This window comes from Gossypium hirsutum, chromosome D03, assembly GCF_007990345.1.
Source record: "Gossypium hirsutum isolate 1008001.06 chromosome D03, Gossypium_hirsutum_v2.1, whole genome shotgun sequence".
In the NCBI taxonomy this organism is placed as follows: Eukaryota; Viridiplantae; Streptophyta; class Magnoliopsida; order Malvales; family Malvaceae; genus Gossypium; species Gossypium hirsutum.
Genome location: NC_053439.1, coordinates 42,269,260 through 42,290,945, shown reverse-complemented (window position 1 = coordinate 42,290,945; position 21,686 = coordinate 42,269,260). Strand labels below are relative to the sequence as shown.

Here is a 21,686-nt window from a genome sequence, read left to right as displayed (position 1 = left end):
ACTTTAGTCCCTGTACTTAAAATTAACAAAATTTCCTTTACAAAACAGTACTAGTCCATATCTAAACTTCAAAATTTACCATTTAACATCCAAAAAGCTTCAAAAGCATCAATGAAAAATTTTAAAATCTTTGAAAGCTTTACTATTTAGTACCAAGGTTAGCTAGATTAAGCTACAACGATCCCAAAAACATAAAATTCACTAAAAACGGACCTGAATTATACCTATATACAATGGACAGAATTTCAAGCTCCAAAAATGGCTTCTCAAACCTTGTTCTTAGCTCCAAATGGTGGAAGATGGAAATTTTTTAATGTAATTTTTCACTTAAACCATGCACTAACTATACACTTCCAATAAAAATGGCCTAACTACCACATAAAACCTCATACAATCACTTTTAAACCCTTTTAACTAATAGAAATCAATAGCGATTAACTTTTACAGTTTTTACGATTTAGTCATTGTACCTTAATTACTAACCAATCAATAAAATTACCAGACCAAAAATCACTATAGCACTATAAATGACTTGTAAATATTAATAAATAAATTTACTAACTCGGTCATCGAAAAAAAGGGCTTTGAAATCACCATTTCCAGTTCCACTAAAAAATGGGCTGTTACAATCTATTGATGTTGCATTCTTCAAATAAATATCATTCTTTTAAGAAGAGAAGCCTTCAAATCTTTTGAAACGGAGGGAAGAAAATGATTAGTTAATTTACATTATCACTATTTCTCCAACTCCTGCTTTGACAATATCATCAATTATTGTATTTTATTCCACCCAAAAAGAGACTCATGATATATGTCAGATACCAGTGTCTTCATCATAAGATCCAACCCATATACCAGTTAATATTTTCATTTTTTGATCCAACCCCAAATGACTTTAACCTTCCTATTGCTCTACGTAAAGGTAAATGCAAATGTACCTATCCCATTTCTAATTTTTTTCTATATAACCATTTGTCTCATTCTTCTTCCTCTTTAATTGCATCCCTAGATTATGTTTCTATTCTTAAGATAGTTTGAGAAGCTTTGAATCATCTTGGTTAGCGTGATACGATGTTGGAGGAAATACATACATTAGATGAAAATGGTACTTGGAATCTAATGGATTTACCTATTGGTAAACAGGTTGTTGGGTGAAAACGGGTATTCATCATTAAGGTAAATTTAGATGGCTCAGTAGCTAGACTTAAAGTTAGACTAATTGCAAAAGGATATGCTCAGACTTATAGAGTGGATTTTTCAAATACTTTCTCTCATGTGGAAAAACTCACCTCTGTTCTTCTATTCATCTTAGAGCTACTTCTTATAATTAGCCTTTACACTAATTAGATATCAAGAACATCTTTCTTCATAGGGATCTCCAAGAAGAAGTATATATAGAGAAATCACCTGGGTTTGTTACTCAGTGGGAGTATGGAAAGGTCTGCCATCTGAAAAAAATCCCTTTATAGATTGAAATAAAGACCTCATGCCTGGTTTAGAAAGTTTAATGAAGTAGTTCAACAATTTAGGCTAAAGAAAAGCTATTGTGATAATTCATTATTTTATAAATGATTTGAGGCTCGAGTTATTCTTCTTGTAGTATATGTTGATGATATTGTTATTACGGGAAATGAACATATAGGGATTTCTTCTCTAAAGTCTTTTTTAGATACCAGGTTCTACACGAAAGACTTAGGCCAATTACAATATTTTTCGGCATATAAGTGTTGAGAAGCAAGAAAGGAACTTTTTTTTATCTCAGAGATAGTATATTCTTAATCTACTAGTAGAAACTGGAAATTTGGTAACTAAACCTTGTAATACTCTAATGGTTCCCAACGTGCATCTTACAAAGGATGATGGTGATTTCTTTGATGACCCTAAGAGGTATAGGAGGATAGTTGGAAAATTAAATTATCTCATTGTAACTTATTTGAAGATTGCATTTGTTGTGAGTGTTGTTAGTCAACTTATGTCTACACCCACAACCAAACATTAGACAGCCCCAGAGTATATATTATGTTACTTGAAAGAAGCTCCTAGATGGGGCATATTATACAAGAATCATGGGCATACTCGTATTAAGTGTTGCGCATATGTTGATTGGGTTGGATTTAAGATAAATAGGAGGTCTACTACTGGATATTATGTTTGTATTGGTGGAAACTTAGTGCCATGAAGGAGTAAGAAGTAGAATATTGTATCTTGATCTAATGCAAAATCATAATATAGGGCTATTGCATAGTCCACGTGTGAAATTATGTTGATACAAAATTTGTTAACTGAAATTGGGTTAGAGTATTCGTCATCAACAAAGCTCTTGTGCGATAATCAAACAGTTATTCATATTGCCTCAAATCTAGTTTATCGTGAAAGAACCAAACATATTGAGGTTGGATGTAATTTATTTGAGAGAAAATTCTAGACAATTCAATCTCTATGGGTTAAGTGAAGAGAGAAGAATAACTTGTTGATTTGTTTATAAATGCACTAAATGGGAATCAAGTTGACTATTTATATAACAAGTTGCGCATAATCAATATCTATGCTCTAACTTGAGGGGGAGTGTTATAGATTCTGAAGGGTTAGGTCTTAACATTATGATTTTATTTTATTCTCTTTCCTTATTTACATTATATAGACTTGTATACAAATAGGTTAACTCTAGAGATGAAATACATATAACTTTTCATCAGTCTATTATTCTCTTATTTTCTTTCTTCTCTCCGTTTTTATTAACATAGACCAATTTAAAATTATGAAGAAACATTCTATTGGTGATTAGAGGTGTTCGAGGTCAATTCCAAGCCACCAAACTTTTAAAACAAGCCAAAATAGTACAATGAGAGACAATGTGGTGCATGATGTTGTGACGTTTAATAATGTCACGATGTCACTGTTTGCATACCCAATTTCATAATATTACAAGGGACGATGTCATGACATTGTAGCTCATAGTAGTGATCTTGCGAGGGACTATGTCGTGAAGTTGCTTTTTGTATATTGAATGTTGCAAAATTACAAGGGATGATGTTGTGACATTGTAGTAGAGCAACCCAAAACACTTTAAACTAAACCAAAACAACAACATAATGTACCATCGTAACAAACCATTTTTTAGTGGTGTCAAAAATAGTGGTTTCAGGGTCATAAATCTAACTAATGAGTCTGTAAATATTAGTATTTAATATTTATGAGTCAAAGATAGTATTATATCAAAATTTTGATATGATAATTTTTGTTAATTAAATGAATAATTAACTATAAGTGATTTGTCCCTAAGTCAAGCGATTTTGGAAAATGAGGTAGTAGGACCTTATTTCTATAAACTGAGCCCATAAATATTTTATAAAATAATTAGGGAGTGGTTATATAGGTATATTGAAGTTTGGTCCAAAAATTTTAGAGATTTGATAGTGAATTAAGTAAAAAGGACTATATCGTAAAAGTTGCAAAAGTAAGCCATTATTAATTTATATGTGTTAAATAGATATAAAAACATGAATTGAGGGTTTTAAATAGCAATTAAGCCATAAGTGTTTATAGTGGACGATTTAGGTAAGGTATGTTTTGAAATTTCATTTAATTTCAAAGGGTAAAATGGTATATAAATTAACAAGTATAAACTAAAATAAGAAAATCATGTTCATCTTCTTGATTTGGTTATAGGAAACTAAAAGTCACCATTTTTAAGCTCCCTTAGATTCGTTCAAGCTCTAGTTAATGCATGATCAAGAAATGGACCAATCTGTTGATAAATGAGGGAAAGGAAAAGTTGTCAAGTAATCTTCCTCGCGTGTCGTTAGCTATTGTGTGTTGGTAAGTTCGTATTAGGTTTATTATAATATTTTTATTGATTTGAATTACTTATGTGTTTGTGTATATATATACATATATGTTATTGTAAATATGACGGAAACGAGTAAGACCATAGCCGAAAGATGCTATGACATCATGATGAAAAAAAGTAAGACCATATGTAATGCCCCAGAATTTGGGCCTAGAAGTATTGGGCCTTAAGCAAGGGAACGGTTAGGAAATTGTACACAAAAGTATGTTTGCTTTAGTGGTTAAGGGTCTTGAGAGGAATTGGAAAAGTCTTGGGTTCAAACTTGAGCTTTAGCAAAAATTTTGGTTTTAAGTGGATAAAACCCTGGATGCTTGGATGTAGGCCTTTTAAATTATTGAGTTAAAAAAATGACATAAGGAAGCATGTGGTCTAGTGCTTGTGGTGTCATTAATTGCAAGGGAGCCTGGGTTCAAGTTTTGGCTATTGCAATTTATTATGGTTTTTGTTTTAAAGGAACCTGGACTTTGGCCTTTTGACCTTTTAATTAATTGAAGATAAATGTGGCACAAATGAGCTTGTGGTCTAGTGGTGGTGGTGTGAATTGGTTGATGTGAGAGCTTGGGTTTGAATCTCTTGGCATGTAAAAAGTATTTATTTTATTTCCCTACAGCATGAGAAGTGGAGTTAGATTGAAACTCTATAAGGTAAAGTTTGAATTGGTCTTGGAGTTGTTATGATGAATATCAAGGAGAGATTTTCAAGGTGTTTGAAGGGGGAGGAGAGTACTGGCCGAATGAGACTCTAAGGCCTTAGGAATTTTGGCTGAGGGGTTTTCTTTCAGTTTTGGTCAGTTTGTGATCGGTTTCTTAAATTGTGAAGGCTCTTTTCTTTCTCTGCTCTCTTGTGCCGATTTTGCAAGTGGTCATTTGTGCATTTTGGGTATTCGACTCCTACCATTCTGGTAAATTAAACTATTTTATTTTCAAGTCCATTCCTCTCCCCTTCTTTTGCATCAACATCTGTCGAAACCTCCTCTTCTTCTTTATTCTTTTTAAGTTCGGCCAACTGCTTGTTTCATCCCTTTTTGCCTATTGATTCTTTCGGCCAAATCTATCGCCCTAGCCCTTGGGACTCTTCCTCCTTTTCTGCTTGTGACCGAAAGTTCTCTCCTCCCTTTTTGATTCGGATTCTTCTCTTCTTCAGGTAGTTCTTACTCTAGCCAAAACTCAACACTATCCCCTCTCTATTTCGGTTCCGCAAGTATTTCTGACAAGGCGGTAAGTGGTTGTGTTCCCTTTTTTCTATTCAAATCTGGTTTCTTTAAACTTTTCTAAAAGTTAAATATTCTTTTGGTTGAGAAGATGGTATTCGTGGATTTAAGCCACATTTTCAATCGACCCTAGCTAACAAGATCTGTTTATAATTCAAATTCATGATAAGGTGTGTGATCAATTTTGGGTTAACGATCTTAGAGGATTAAACCACCCTCATTCAATCAAGGTAAGGTGGTATTTTTGGGCTAAAAGTTAAGAAGTGGTTAACTTGATTCGTCAGTTAACTAACTGAAGGTTGGAATGAATGTAGGTTGGTGCTCAAGAGTTTTTGGCAAATGTTCGCAAACAGGTGTGTACACACCCTGATCTGACTATAACACAGTAAAAGCCGAAAAACTGGGAATACAGCGATTGAGGCTATATAGGTGTGCGAATGCTCGTGTGGTGAACCGAGCCCACGAAACATGGGTTAGATTGGAGAGGCCACTACGAGCGTTCTCGTACTCTTGGACCGTTATGGGCCACGTTGGGCTAAAATGGGTTGTGTGGGCCCAAAGGGCTCGTGGTCCGCACACGGATAAAATCCACGTTAAGTGGGCAAATTCTAGACTGGGCTATATAGTTCGCGTAGCCGTGACTAAATTTAGGCTAAATGGGCCACACGAGCATGTGGGCCCACTTGGGCCGAATATAGGCCTTGGGTCCATTTACACCGTTATGACCTTTTAGGTTATCTGTGTCGCTCGAGGCGACTGTAAACCTTCAGAAAGGTTTTTCAATGACCGTAATGCCCCTGAAGGGTAAATGACTATTTTGCCCCTCGAGGGTAAATGACTGATTTGTGCTATGGTTTGATTGACTTAACTGTGAACGATATGACTGATTTTGAGCATGACATACTGCATACACGACATACTGCATGGGGTTGGGATCTTGTATTGGAGGAAGTGATTGATTTGTGAGGGTCGCACGGGTCGCATGAGACGACTGTGGACCCACCGATGGCTTTAAGCCGATTATGTGATTGACAACTCTATTGAAATATTGGTTAGTACCGTAACCGGTGCTACTTAAGGGGTGTAGGGATGGGTGGGTCAATTTAATCCCCACAAGAGTGTAGGGTTGGACAGGAGATAGAGTGCAGGGTTGGTATGGGTATTTATGCATTGCATATACTGATTCTGATATTGAGATAGGCTTAGGCCCAAATATATGTGATATGTGCCATTTGTTATAGGCTCGGGTCCAACCGAGGCTGATGGGGGCTAAGGCCCAATTGCCACCGTTACTGTATTGGGCTAAAGCCACACTGTACTGTTACTGTTAAAGGGCTCATGCCTAGACTGATTCTATTTCTTTAATGAGGGGGAATTACACACTGAGTTTTCGCAAAATCACCCTGTTTTTAACCTTTCAGGTAATCCCTAGCGTTAGACGGTTTGGAGCTACGAGGGACTCGGAGAAGGCCACACAACGACACTTGTTTTATTATGTTTTGCTCATTTACTTAAGCAATTTGATTTTGATTCGGGTTGTAATAAGGCCTCTATAATTTTTGGATTTTAAATTTGGGATTTGATGTGATTGTGATTTATATCTGCTAGAAGTAGAACACGATTTTCTAAAACAATAAATGTTTTCTAACTCTACGTTTCCGCACCTTAATTTTTAAATATCACGTTTTTGTAAATCATTTGCTTTAACTTAACCTTCCACAACAATAAGGTTTTGAAGGTGATAACTTTTTAATAAGCCTCGAATGAAAATAAACAAACGCAAACTAAGGTTTTATACAAGTTTTAAATGGCAAAAAGTTTGAAATTTCAAGAAGGTTTTTTAATGAAAACATGTTTTTCGAAAAACACTTCAATGTGACACACCATAGATAAAAGACGTTATGACAACATGATGAAAATAAGTAATACCATAGCCGAAAGATGCTATGGCATCAAGACGGAAGTGAGTAAGACCATGGTTGAAAGACATCATGGTATAATTGTAAATAGGATTAAGAGCATAGTTGAAAGACGCTACGACATCCTTTGACAGTTGTTTATCAGGTATTATGTACCAATGATGGAGTTCAATAAAGGAATAGTTAGTGTCATGTTTGTGTATGATTTATGATTAAATTGAAAGGTATGATATGTTTGATTATATGAACTTACTAAGCTTTATATAAGATTACCTCTTTTGGTTTTCATTCTTGTAGATTGTCGGATCCGCGTCGTCGATTAGATCAGTTTTAGAGATCACACTATTCGCCAACACTTCGATAGCCTTTTTGTTCATTTTGGTCCAGTTATAAGTGGCATGTAAATAAGGCTTTAATATGTTAAATTTAATAGGTGTCTTGATGATGTTTTGGCCAATTGAGATGTAAATATGTATATGGATGTTTGGTAACTTATGAAACTTTGGTTTGGTTATATTAGCCTTTGGAAACTAGATATGAATGGATGATTTTGACATAAGGTATTTGGGATTTGGTTAAATGTTTGAATAATATTAACAAGTTGGTTATGTCTTGAGTCGTATGATTGATGTTATATTTGAATTGTGGTGCCAATGAGGGCATATTGGTTAGGCACATAGGTTGAGTGTGAATTGATATGTTTTTACTCTTTTAGGCACATTTTGAATAGGTTTGATGGTTGGTTACTGCATTGCTTAGAGCTCAAGCATTTGTGTAACGACCCAAAAGTCAATGGTATCGAAAAGTGTATTTTCAGGACCTCGTTTTTATAAACCAGATTCGTACATATCGTTAGTGAATAATTATGTAGTTATCTTGAAAGTGAATTGGAATTTAGTTAGGTAGTTTTGTGGAAGGGTTTTAATTTAAGTACAGAGACTAAATGTAACAAGTGATAAAAGTAGTAATTAATATTAAATTATAAGGTGGGATTAGATTACGGGACTTATTAAATTAATAGACCATCATTATATAGGTTTGATAGTGGACGATTATGGGGATATTATATATATTATATATTAATTATATTATAACATTTAAGTTAGTAAATTATATTAAAATAAAAATGATAATAAAATATATGAAACAAATAGCTTAGTGGGAAATAGAAAGAAAAACAAATTTTAAGTTTCATTGTTTTTACATGTCGAACTTGAGAAAGAGAATATGCATATTCGACCATTAATATTTAACCTTTAAAGCTCAAATTGGTTAGTAAACTTTGGTCCTTTTTGTATAAATTTTATGTTTTTGGAACCTTAAGATTATAAGCTAACTTGCCCACGTTGGAATTTTTAGAATAGTTGAAATTATGGAAGTTGCCATCATAGAAAAATTAAGTTTTTGGTGTTGTTTTGATAGATTTTAAGGTTGGAAGTTAAATGAGACTACTTTGTAAACTTAATTCATGAAATTATGCAATAGGGACTAAATTATAATTAAATTCGACATTAGAGGTTTAATTAAGTAATAGAAAGTATTATAGGGACTCTAGGAAAATTCGGTTTAATGTTGGGAGGATTTTGGATAAATTATGTTAGTACCGGTTTCGAGGATTAAATTGAAATTCATGTTAAAGTAGTATAAATTTTGAAATTAAATATGAAATGGTATGTAAAATGTTAATTTAGTATATCTGTTTAACTCGTAGCTAACGTTGAACCGGAATTTTCGAGTAAGAAAAGAAAAGGCAAGGTTGTCGACGAGTAACTCAGAAATTACGGTGTGTGTTTCTAAACTATTTAAATTGTTGTATTGAGCATTTGCATTATATGGTGAGTTAAGGTAAGTTACAAGTTGATTTAATGTGATATGTTTGAAATGGTTGAATTGGTTACTTGTGATTGGGATTGTATTGAATATTATTGAAATTGAAATTGATTTTGTTATGGAAAGAAAAGATGTTGCTATGAGCATATATTCAAATGATTGAATTATTTGGATTGATGAAATTGGGGAATTGAATTATGAATTGAATTGAGAATTACGTTACCCTATTAACTGTTCAGCAGGGCTGAGTATAATTGGCATACCATAGGATAGGAAGAGTTTAGGGTTTTATAACTACGTGTCGAAGAGTGCTGGGCACCTCATTTGCCGGTTTTACCGACCAGCGCAGGGGGCAATTTGTTTCTACGGATTATTTCGTCAGGCACTGGGTGCCAAATTTGGTGTGTTGGTTGGATCCGCGTACCCAAGTCCGAGTCATGTTAATAGGGGAAAATAAATAGAAAGTGATGAAATTGGAAATGATAATAGAAATAAAGATGGAAATGACTTTTGTGTATTTTATAACGAATGTATAAATGGAAATGTGATGATTCATGAAATTTCTTATGTTTGAATTGAAGTAATATATATTTCTTTGCATTACTTGAGTTGCATTTTAGTTAAGTAATTGAATATCTTGTACCATGTTTTAATACTCTGATAATGGAAGCACCACTGAGTTATACTCGGCGTACGTGGTTTTCTGTTGTGCAGGTTAGGTACCTAGTAGATCTAACATCGACCCAACATCGAGTGATGATCCCGACTTCAAATGTTGGTGAATGGTCTTTATGTTAGTTTTGGCATGCACCTAGGTTATAATGCAATAGTTTTGGTCATTTTTGTATATTGATGGCCTTTTGTGGTATGGCAATGTTTTACTTTTGGTTATAGACATTATTTTGGATTTGGTAAATTTTATGGTTATAAATGTATTATAATGTGGACATATTTGGTTGCTTTGTGTTGGTAATTTGGTATTTAGAACTTTAGAAGTATTATTATGGATGGAAAAAGTTTGATATGTTAATGATGTTTTAGATGAATGTTTAGTGTATATGTATATACTTTATGGTGTCAATGAGGGCACATTGGTTAAGCATATAAATTGTAGGAAATATGTATGTTTTAGACTCAATTATAGGTGTTTGAAAGCATTTTTATAGCTGGTTATTGTATGGCTTGGCACCTAAGGAATTGGGGTTGAAATGGCTTGTTTTGAAAGCAAATTTTAGGTACACACAGCTTGGGACACGGGCGTGTCACATGGTCATGTGTCACACACAACCGTGTCTTATTGTTTTTAGGTGCAAGTTTCACACGGTTTGCAACATGGCCGTGTGGTCCAAAACAGTTTGTCACATGGTCTGGGACATGGTTAGCGACATAGCTGTGTAACCCAACATCAAATGCACACACGGTTTGGCACACAGCCTGCAACACGGTCGTGTGGACCTATTTCAAATACTCACACGGGTAGACACACGGGCTGAGACACAGCTTTGTGTCCTCACTTTGAATGTTCACATGGTCTGGGCTTTGTCACACGGTCTGGCCACACGGTTGTTTGACCCCTGTTTTTCAAATTTTCAAGTTTTTCTGAAATTTTCTGAATTGTTTTAATTTGATCCCAGATTGTTCTCAAACTATTTTTAGGGTCCCATAGGTTCGGTTTAGGGCTCTAAGTGTATTTTTATTATATATATAATGTGTTTTTTATTAATGTGTTTAGAATTGTTTAATTGTTTTCATTTAAATTTAATTGTTTCTAATTGTATTGTAATACTCCATAACCCTAATCTGGCGACGGAGACAAGTTAGGGGTGTTACAATTAGAATGTGAGTTAACTTATTTTTGAATGAAATTTTGAGCACACACAGCCTGTGACACGGGCTACCACACAACCGTGTGCCTCACACGATCGTGTGACACGGCCGTGTGATTCTTTAATTTTGGTGTAGGTTTTTCCCACACAATCATAAGTTGTTACATGGTCTGCAACATGGTCGTGTGACCCTATTTCAAATTGCACACGGTCTTTGACACGGATGCGTTACCCTATTTTCGAATTGTATGCGCTTTGGGCACATGGCCATGTCTTTGAGCCACTTGGCCTAGGCTCTGTCACACGACTATGTGACCCCTGTTTATACTTTTTACTTAGAATTTCATAGAAGTTTCAATTTAATCTAGAATCAATTACAGTTTGTTTTAAATGTTCCGTAAGCTCGATTTAGTTCCCAAATTGATTGAATAGCATGGAAATGATTGAATATGAATTATTGTGGTTATGTATGATTAAATCATGAAAAATGTTAAAGTTTTATAATTGTAATACCTTAAAGCTCGGGTTGGTGACCAGACTGGGTATAGGGTGTTACAATTATTAAGTTTCAAAAGCTTTTAACCCAAATTCAAAGGACATTTAAATTCATATTCATCATAATAAAATTCTCGCCTATTTTAAAAATCAAAGTGTAACTTATAAATTATGAAATTTAAATAAAATTTTCACTTATTAACATAGAACAAATAGTTACAAAATCTTTAAGTGGTAATGCGAAACCTCCAAGTCACAAGTACAATCTTCTCGAAATATTTTTCACCTTTGGGTTTAACAATTAACGCAGTAAGCTTGAGAGCTTAGTAAGTACTTAAGGATTATCCTAGCTTGCCTTAACCATTAGTAGCTTCAGTCTGTTATAAATTTTTATGCAAAATTCACTTAAGCCATATATTAAGGAAACTTCATTCCATATCTCTTATTAGCACATCATTAATACTCAAGCCACTTGAGATTAGTTCATTTCATTTATTACTAATACACAATTAAGGTGGTTCTCTTATTATCGTATTGCTCTTAAATTGAGCTTTCATTTATAACATTATAATTACACAATTGTTTTTTGAATCATACACAATTTACATAGTTTGGACACTTAGATCTAGTGGTTTCCTCGTTTTAACTTGTGCTTAAGTTAACAAATTTTAAGCTTTTATTTCGTTTTCTCATTAACCAAGTGTTTTAGCTTTTAACACTTTGTCCACGTCACATTTCTTTACTTATTCTCCTGCCCTTAATGCTTATCATTTTATTCAACTTATGGTAATTCATGATCATAATAAAATCTTATTTTCAAGATTTTGATTCATTTCACCATTAGTAAACCTTAGTATGACAAAATTTGGATATGCGAGATTCCAATCGACCATCCTGAAATATTGCACTAGAAGTGCATCCTTCCAAACACCTTAGAAATGTATCCATAACAATCATAAGTGCTAAGCCTAAAGGCATCTTTTAACCATATTCTTCTAACACAAGCGCACTAACTAATCCCTATGGCATGCTAATTGTATTCTTACTAATCACTAAGTTTACTAGGGCATTACACTTATTAGTCATTTAGACAATTTTCGAATTGCACATGACAATCACGTTAGCTCATAAAACGTGGTTCTCACATTCACATAAAAACAAGTATACCATATTATACATCGTATATCATTTTTGTCTGCACATATAAGCACATTGCATTTTTCATGGTTTTCCTTATTCCCACTTTTTAATATATTTCATTATATGAAAATCCACTCTTAGCTCATTGTATCAATAAATCACATTATGTCATAACTATAATTTGCTTGACATTTCTCTAATCCATTATACATTAAGTCAAGTTCATAAATTCCATTATGTTTCTTCCAATTATCACAACTCATTAATCTATTATTTTCTTATATACATACTCTTAATCCTATTTGAAATAAATGTAGTCAATTTATATTTTTTGTTTAATCATTTTAGCATTTTTCACAACCATCTTATTAAGATGAAGTTAGGAGAATCCATGGTACTTATCTCTTTAACAACAAAAATTCCAAATAGAACTTCTTCTCACATTCTCAACACTTGAATCCATACCAAAAATAGCTTGAAACCTTTTCTTCCATTGATCTCCTTTTCTCAACACAAAAACATACATATAAAAGTCATTACTATGAGCTCCAATAATTGTTCTTAATAAAAAATCTCTAATATCAAATATGGAGATAGTAGAAACTCATTTTCTTACCATGGTTGGAGCTTTCTGTCTCTAGTCATAACTTTCTCTCACTAACCCACTTGAAACTCTAGCCTTAAATGAGGAAGAAGATGGTGGAAATTAATTAAAAAGTTGTTTTCTGGTAAGACTTAATGGAACAAAACTTAGGTTTTTTTGGGGGGGTGTTGCTTGGAAGAGAAAGGAAGAAGAAAACCATGAGAGGAGAGGCTCTCCTCCCCTCTCAAGTTGATGCTGGAAAAAAAGGGGGAGAAAAAAATTGAGAAAACATATCAGCTTCCTTTTATTTACCACAAAAGTTGAGTCAAAGTCAATACGTCAAAGTTACTCAAATGTGCGGTACACATTTCATCCCCATGTTAAAATCCAATTCAATGGCTCGAAATTATCCTCAATGATTTAATATCTCAAAATATAATATTTTCATGTAGATTTCACATAAAATGACCAAAATGCCCTTTAAATGGTGAAATTGCACTTCAGTCCCTTTTTTGTCTCATCACCTTTCTTTATTCCATTCAAAACACTTAATACATAAAAATATTTATAATTTGCACTTATTTTCCATAATCATAAATTATACATTCATAAATTTGCATTTAGGACCTTTCTCAATAAAATAAAAACTTATGATTTAGTCCCTAAATTTCCATTTGTATTCAATTTAGTCCGCAAAATCCTTTTTCTACACACTTATCTATCCAGTTGTATGGAACCTTATTAATGAATTTTAGCTCATTTCTTCATTGTTGGGAAAATTTTCATTTTAATCCCTCGTAGTCTTCAAATTTTACAATTGAGTCCCAAAAATGATTTCCATCATATTAACACATTCTAAGTCATATTCATGTCCAACAATCATTATTAGCTCTTATTTCCTCAACTTGATCAAATTGCATTGTAATCCTTTAATTTTTTTCAAAATTCACAATTTGACCCCTTTATACCAAAATCACATATTCACAATCATTCTCTCGAATTTCCTCTTCTAAAAATTAAAGAAATTCTATAAGACTTCTTTTATAAAAAATGCTTTCAAGTTCTATTTAAAAATTTTCATTGTATTGAATCTTAGAACAATACCGTTTACCATACTAAAAATTTAGGGTGTTTCAACAATCCTTTTCTCTTGACATATAGTGCATGCACTCTTGTAATGATTTGACAACGCATTGTACTCAACACTCAAAGGTGTCGAGTTAACCTTAAAAAATGCATTTTGAAAATAAATTTTGAGCAAATATGTTTTAACAAATAATAAAATTTTCAACAATATCAAAGTAAAAAAAAAATTGGGACGTTACAACAATCCTTTTCTCTTGACATATAATGGATGCATTCTTATAATGATTTGATAATGCACTGTACTCAATACTCAAAAGTGTCAAATTAACCTTAAAAATATATTTCGAAAAAAAATTAAGTAAATAAAATTTAACAAATAATAAAAATTTCAAGAATATCAAAGTAAAAAACCAACATTGATATTCATGATTTAAAAGATCAGACAGCAAAAATTGAAATTTATATAGGCTAGATTTATGTTGAGAAAAATTCATCGATGATCCATTTTCATCCATCACCTTTTCAAGCTGCATTAATCATTCATAAAATTTATATCTTCGATCTTTTATCAACATTTCATTTTCATCCATCACCTTTATTAATATTTCATTTTCTTGTTATATGAAAATTTTAAAATATATTAGTAATTCGAAAAGGTTGAAAATTGAAAAAACAAATTTAAAGGCATTAAGCTTAATAAAAATTTTTAAACTAATATTTAAAAAAAAAAAGTCACGTAGTATATACTCTCTGTTTATAACGTATTTCTGGAATAAAATTCTTCTTCATGTATAAAAATAAGATATTTGGGAGAAAACAAATAGAAACAAATGAGCTTTTAAGAAATTATTTGAAGAAAATTAATAGAAAATACTTATTTGAAAAAAAAGTAGTAGTTAGTTCTCAATTAAATTTTGAAAAAATAAGTTTAATTCAAAAATATTAACTTATTAAGTATATCAAATATAAAGTATATGCATATTACATTTGAAAAAAAAAAGAAAGTAAATTACACTTATATTCACTCTAAAATAGGGTCTGTCCTATTATGGCACTCCAAAAAAATTTTCTCGGTTTAATCACACTAAATAAGATCATTGTGCGAATTAGTCACTATTGCTAAAATTTTCTTTTTCTTTTAACGGATTGCTAACGTGGCACATTGAATGACTGACACATGAGTTTTTTTTGTTGACTTTTGACTAAAGTTTAGAAACCTCCTTATAATTAGTCCAAAACTTTTTTCCTTAAACTTTATAAGGAGATCCTTAAATTTTAGTCAAAAGTTAACAAAAAGAATGCCACATGTCAGTCACTCAATGGGCTAATATGTCATGTCGCAGTCTGTTAAAAAAACGAAAATATTAACGGCAATGACTAATTTGCACAATTATCTTATCTAGAATAACTAAATTAGAAAAAAAAATTGGGGTAACTAAAATAAGACATAGTACCCTATTTTAGAGTAAACATGGTGTAATTAAAAAAAAAGCATAATTCACCTAAACAAAATTATAAAAACATGATCTATGAATTGTGTCACATGAGCATTGGATAATTGGTTAAATAAATTTTTTTTAATTAAAAGATGAATGATTATATATTTTAAAAAGCATGAATAAATTTAAGTTGTAAAAGCAGTAAAGATTGTGGATGATAAACACAAATTTCAAAAGTGGTACACTCATATTTATATTTATTAGTCTTAAAAAAGTATATGTGGATTAAAAACATTTAAAAGAATAAATAAATATGGATGGCGAATATACTCGATTTGTACAGGCCATTAGCAAGAATTTGATTTCAGAACAGCTTACAAACAAACTGAAACTGCGTAGTTTTTCTCTTGTTGAAAGAGAGCAGAATTAAGAAAGCTATTCTAACATGCATTCATTCTTCAGGTAATAGGTCAAAATTAACTAGGAAGAGCAGCATCCAGTCTTCTGGTTAACAGGTTGTCCTCGTATCTGCACCATTGGCGGCCTCGCATTGTTTAACGCCGGCTGACTTGCCATCCTAATGTAAAAGGAGAAACAAAAGAAAAAGAATCAACAAGGATGGTAATCGGAATTCTGAAGGAAGATATGGTTTCCGCAGATGAAAATAATAAATCATGAATTTACAGGCAAAAGAAGGTACCTGTTCTTAATATCACCAGCCATGGCCATAAAAGCTTGCTCAACATTAGTGGCATTTTTTGCACTAGTCTCCATAAATGGAATGCCAAGTTCATCGGCAAAGGCCTATGAACAGAAAATATGGATGCGATTCTTTTAGTTTTCAATGGTTGATGAAAATAAGCAACACAGAGAGTTAAACCACTATTACCTTGGCTGTTTCATAAGAAACCACTTTTTTAGCAGTAAGATCACACTTGTTTCCCACCAGAAGCTTGTTCACGTTCCCACTTGCATAGCGATCGATTTCATTCAACCATTGCTTCACATTGTTGAAGCTCGCTTGGTCGGTAACATCATAAACTATCTGCCAGATGTCGAACAAACGTTATGAACTTGTCTATAAAATGTGAAATAATATGTACCAAAAAGAGGACCACAATGAAGAAATAAGGAATGTATGCATGTCGAGAGAACTTACTATAATGCCATGTGCCCCTCGGTAGTAGCTGCTAGTGATTGTTCGAAACCGTTCTTGCCCTGCAGTATCCCACTGCATGTTTCAGTAGCTCGATTAGCAAAGGAAACAAAATAAGATATTATGGTAAGAAACAAAATGAATACACACCAAGGCCAAGCCAAAATCTAACAATGATATTTAAAGAATATATAAGAATAAAGCGTTGTCAAGGCATGCTCCTAGGCTTGCTTGCACCTTGCTCCTTAGCACAAGACAAGCTGACCCTTTCGAGAAAGGCCCATTTGATCAGGCGTACGCCTAATGCACCTTAGCACCTTTTTTTGCAAGGTAATAGGCATAAAAAAGCCTACTTGATTGAAAGGGATAATATCAAACTCTATACTTGTCGATATTTGAGTATTCAACTAGAAATGGACCACCACAAAGAAGTCAATACATATTGACTAATAAAAAGAATTGCATGTTTTGTAGATAAATTAGTCCGCACTTTAGAGTTTATTATACGTCTTACATATATGCATACATACTAACACACTCATATCAGCATTTTTTGCTCCTTGCACAAGCGATAATACAAGGGTTTAGCGCCTAGCGTGCGCCTTGCATCCTTGACAACACTGATATCACAGGTGAGTTAAAAAAAGACAAAGAAAACAACAAATCAAACAAGAACCATGCTATGACAAGGAAAGATATGGTTTGCATCCCTTGTACAAAAATAAAGCAAATAAACAAGGAAAGATTCTCACAATTTGAAGTTTTAGAGTTTTCCCATCTTGCTCCACCGTGCGTATTTTCTATACAATAGAAAACAAACAAATAAGTTAAAATTTTCAAATAAGGAGGAGGATTACATTCAGGTACAGGTCAGAAATGCTCACAAAGTCCACGCCAATTGTGCTTATATAACTCTCCAGATATGAATCATCCTGTATTGAAGCGATAAATTAGGTAGTCAGATTGCAGGTATGCTTTCAGAATCGATTGAGCTCACCACTAGAAAGCTTGTAAAAGATGCAGCGGAGAAAAGTAGATTTTATGCTTGACTACAGACTGCTATTGCAAATCTAGCAATAAAGTATAAGCGACATAAATTAGATGTAAAACAGTACAATTAATTGTTACAGTGGAAGCTTACAGCAAACCTCAGAAGAAGACATGATTTGCCAACTCCAGAGTCTCCAATCAGCAAAAGCTTGAATAAATAGTCACTGCACAAAATAGTTTAAAACCTATTAACATTTCAAACAACAAATCGAGATGATATCCATAACAAACCTAAAACATCTTTATTTTTCGACAAAATCGAAAACTCTGAATGTGGATACACTAGATTGCTCCCACATTCAGACATTACCTTAGGCGCAAACTAGTCCTTACCCCATTTCTATATTCAACGACAAAACCACAGAAACATCATAGGATAGTAATACGAAGACGAACAAAAACATTGTACTGAAGACAAACACATGAATCCTTAAACTCAAGAGATCGTTTCTCCAAATTCTTGATCAGAGTTCAACCATAAACACACACAATTCAGCTTTGTTTTCTAATTAAAAATTATTAAATTCTAATAAAGCAACAGCGTTAGATCAAAAAGCTATGGAATTGACTATATGTTAAAAACACCCAATTCCTTGTATCATAACTGTAATAGAAGGCGTTAGGATAGATCTATACAAAAAGAAGCCATCATGGCAAAGAAGAAAAACATCTGGGATCTTAAGCAAACAAAGAGAAAGAATCAAGTGTGAACAAACTAAAACGAAAATAATATAAATCAAATCACTGATCATGAAGCATACTATTCAGCATTCATGACTGTTGGTTTTGCCCGAAAACGAGCCTGCCCCTTGGTGTAAGGATGGGACCGGTTACTGACGAAAAAGGAAAAAAAAATATTGAGCTTGTTTAGTTTTTGTTATTATTTAGTGAAAAAAGGTGAGACAGAAAGTGAATAATATCTTTTATTTTCGTTTGGTTTGGAACTATAGACAAGACAATTACAGAGGGAAAAAAATAATGTTTAACGACATGTCCGAAAAGATTGCATTTTAGAGTGGCATCCTAAAAATTCCCAAGTCAAACCCAGAAAAATCAGCAAATCTTTACTAAGAAAATCATATCTTTTTTTTTATTTTTTATTTGGAAATTATATAGCTTAACATATAATTATTTATTAATACAAATATGTTGTTTGGAAATTACACAGCTTAACACGTCATTTTTTCCTTTTTTTTTACATTTGAATTGTATAAAATTTCCATAAATTATTTATGAACAGATAAAAAATATTAATCAGATTCAATCCAAATCAACCCTAAATTTAACGTAAATTGTTAAAGTATCTAAGAGTAGCAAGCCAACAATGGATGGAGCCGACTTGTCCAAAATCAAATCACAATGCCATGTTTGATGATTTTGAGCAAATAGAGTTGGTGAGGAGTGGTTGAAGATGAAGTTTAGTAGTTGTCGCAGTTCTAAAGCCCTTCCTTATTGACTTTGGGGAACCAACATTTGTAGTTTTACAAGAAATATCAACCAACGCAATCGCTTCCATCAATCGGTCACATGGGGATTTAAGTGTAAGAAAATGTATCGTAACAGCACATTAAAAAATTGCACTTAATTCAATTTATAAGTGGAAAAATTAATCAATCAAACCCTTGATTAATGTTGATCAATTTTAATAGAATTTTTTTATTAGAGTAAATAACAAAATAATTAAATGACAACTTGTGACATGCTAATGTGGTAAAATGTTAAGTAAACAAATATTTTTTAATAGATAAAAAATCTTAAAAAATATTTTTTAACAGATAACAAATCTTAAAAAATATTTTTCTAGGTTTATTCTTAATGTGTTTTTTAAATAATTATAAAAAATTGTTAAGAATTATATAAAATTAAAAAAATACAATTTTTAAAGGATTACCTTAAAAAAAATTAAAATAGATGTTTAGAATGAACTTGGACAGATACATGTCTAAGATCGTTCACCCAACATTTGATCTATTGGTTTAAGTATGTTTACCGTATTTTCAAGGTTGTGGGATTGATTTACAGGCTGTGTGCGTGTGTGGGTGTTTGAGTTTAAATTTCTATTATATAAAAGAATATTTAAAAATCATTAACAATTGTCGATTGAGTTTTAATTCGATTATCATGAGTGTTGTTGTTAATGCAGGAGGACGTGGGTTCAAGTGCACTGAAATACATTATCTTCCTATTTATGAATCGGGGAAGGGTTATGGACAGTTCTAGACATTGTGCCAAAAAGAGCGGATATGGTAAAAAAAACATTAATAATTATTAAAAAAACATTTTAAAAAACTAAAATTATTTTAATCATGTTTTAATATATATATATTTATAATTTTTAAAACCCTAGGGATCACCCCTTCCTACCCTTACCAACATCTTAATTACCTTGAGAGGATTTTTTTGGAGGATGACCGAACTTGATCCCCTTCATGAAATTTGCACCAATTCTCTTTAAATCCAACGTGATGTCATCCTGCATTTCCATTTTGGCTCCATCTTGACTTTCATCCTTTGAAATTAGATCAACAAATTCTCGATTACCAAACTTATCAACGTTAATGGATAGTTTGATAAATTAATTTTTTGATTGATTTTTTTCTCAAGGTTTAATTGAACAAATCCATTTACAACAAAAATAACGGAAAGAGCCGAACGGTAGGTATCTTACCTCTTGACTAGTACTAAGCCATTCGCAGATCTGTAGTTAGGTCATCTAATAATAATCAACCCTGAACTACATCACACACACACACATATATATATGTATAATGCAAAATACTAATCCTCTTATATCAGTTATATCTCTCATCCATGGCTAAGCTGATTCTGCTTTCTCTTCTTGCTATTTTCTGCTTTGCATTAACAAGTCATGCAGCAACATATGTTGTTGGAGACACTTCTGGTTGGGACATAAGCACAGATATTGATTCATGGGCTACTAACAAGACATTCAATGTTGGTGATGTTCTACGTAAGTGTTTTTCTTGCCATCTCTGTGTCCAGACAAGATTTAACATTTATTTTTTTATCAGAGTTTAGTGACAAATTTTGGTTTTGTTTTTGGGTTCTTTGTAGTGTTCCAATACTCATCATCTCACAGTGTAAGTGAAGTTAATAAAGAAAGTTTCGAAACTTGCAATACAACAAATAGTTTGACAACTTTTTCTAATGGGAACACAACTGTAACACTTTCAAATGCTGGAAAGAGGTATTTTGTTTGTGGCAACAAGTTGCATTGTCTTGGAGGGATGAAGCTTCAAGTAAATGTACTAGAAGATGAGAAAAAATCCGTAACCGTAGGTGCTCCCGAAGCTCAACCGCAACCTCAAGCTACGATTCCGAAGCCTTCTTCGAAGACCAACAATCCTTCTTCAACTGCTTCGGATGGTTTTATCAATGGTGGAATTGGATCTCTCATAATAGCATTCCTTTTTATGGTCTCTACAATGTTTGGTCTATTCCAGATTTGAGAAAAATGTTCATAGATGTGCACTGTTACTCCATATTGAGATCAAAATTGCCGTACATTGTTCAACACCAACAAACAGTTCATTAAATCTAAGGCAAATCTTTTACTAACTTTCTATTTGTGGGACTGCTCTACGGACAAGTAAATTCAACCTAAAACAAATTAAAACACAATTCACAAATTCACTTACTAGATCCAATTAGAGTGAAGCCTAATTGTTTATTTAACTTATATTTCAATCATAAAATGCATCACTTTATTTTAATATTAGATAAATATAATTATTTGTGTATGCAGTATATAAACATAAAATGACTCTATATTAATAGTTGTGTTAATAATTTATGAGAATTGAATCCAAACAAAATTTCATGTATCAAATTGCACAAAATCAAAGCTCATGTAAAATTGCATATTAAATCAAAATTAATGTATAATTTTGAAATTTATCCTTTCATTTTATTCTACAATCTTCAAACAACATGAAACAACTGATATTATATTTTATGTTTTTGCGCTTCTAGGTAAAAAAGCAACTAGAACTGCAATTGGGGCCGAACCAGTTTACCCCTTCTTTGTATTTTTCGGGCCTAACAGGTTAGATCATCAATGCAAATATAACCCTTACCTTCT

The 21,686-nt window shown here is 32.5% G+C and overlaps 2 protein-coding genes across 2 annotated transcripts; one reads left to right on the top strand and one right to left on the bottom strand.

The window, feature by feature from the left end:
- Positions 1-15,606: 15,606 nt before the first annotated feature.
- LOC107950826 (GTP-binding protein YPTM2) lies at positions 15,607-18,542 on the bottom strand. Its single transcript, XM_016885775.2, has 8 exons — positions 18,346-18,542; positions 17,676-17,748; positions 17,419-17,466; positions 17,287-17,334; positions 16,538-16,609; positions 16,268-16,423; positions 16,079-16,182; positions 15,607-15,955 (listed from the first exon to the last, which is right to left on the bottom strand). The coding sequence occupies exons 1-8, from the start codon at positions 18,357-18,359 to the stop codon at positions 15,859-15,861; spliced, it is 612 nt and encodes a 203-aa protein (XP_016741264.1). The 5' UTR covers positions 18,360-18,542; the 3' UTR covers positions 15,607-15,858.
- A 1,832-nt stretch (positions 18,543-20,374) lies between these two features.
- LOC107950827 (stellacyanin) lies at positions 20,375-21,163 on the top strand. Its single transcript, XM_016885776.2, has 2 exons — positions 20,375-20,555; positions 20,660-21,163. Exons 1-2 carry the CDS (start codon positions 20,396-20,398, stop codon positions 21,052-21,054), a joined length of 555 nt encoding a protein of 184 aa, XP_016741265.1. The 5' UTR covers positions 20,375-20,395; the 3' UTR covers positions 21,055-21,163.
- The last annotated feature ends 523 nt before the right edge of the window (positions 21,164-21,686 follow it).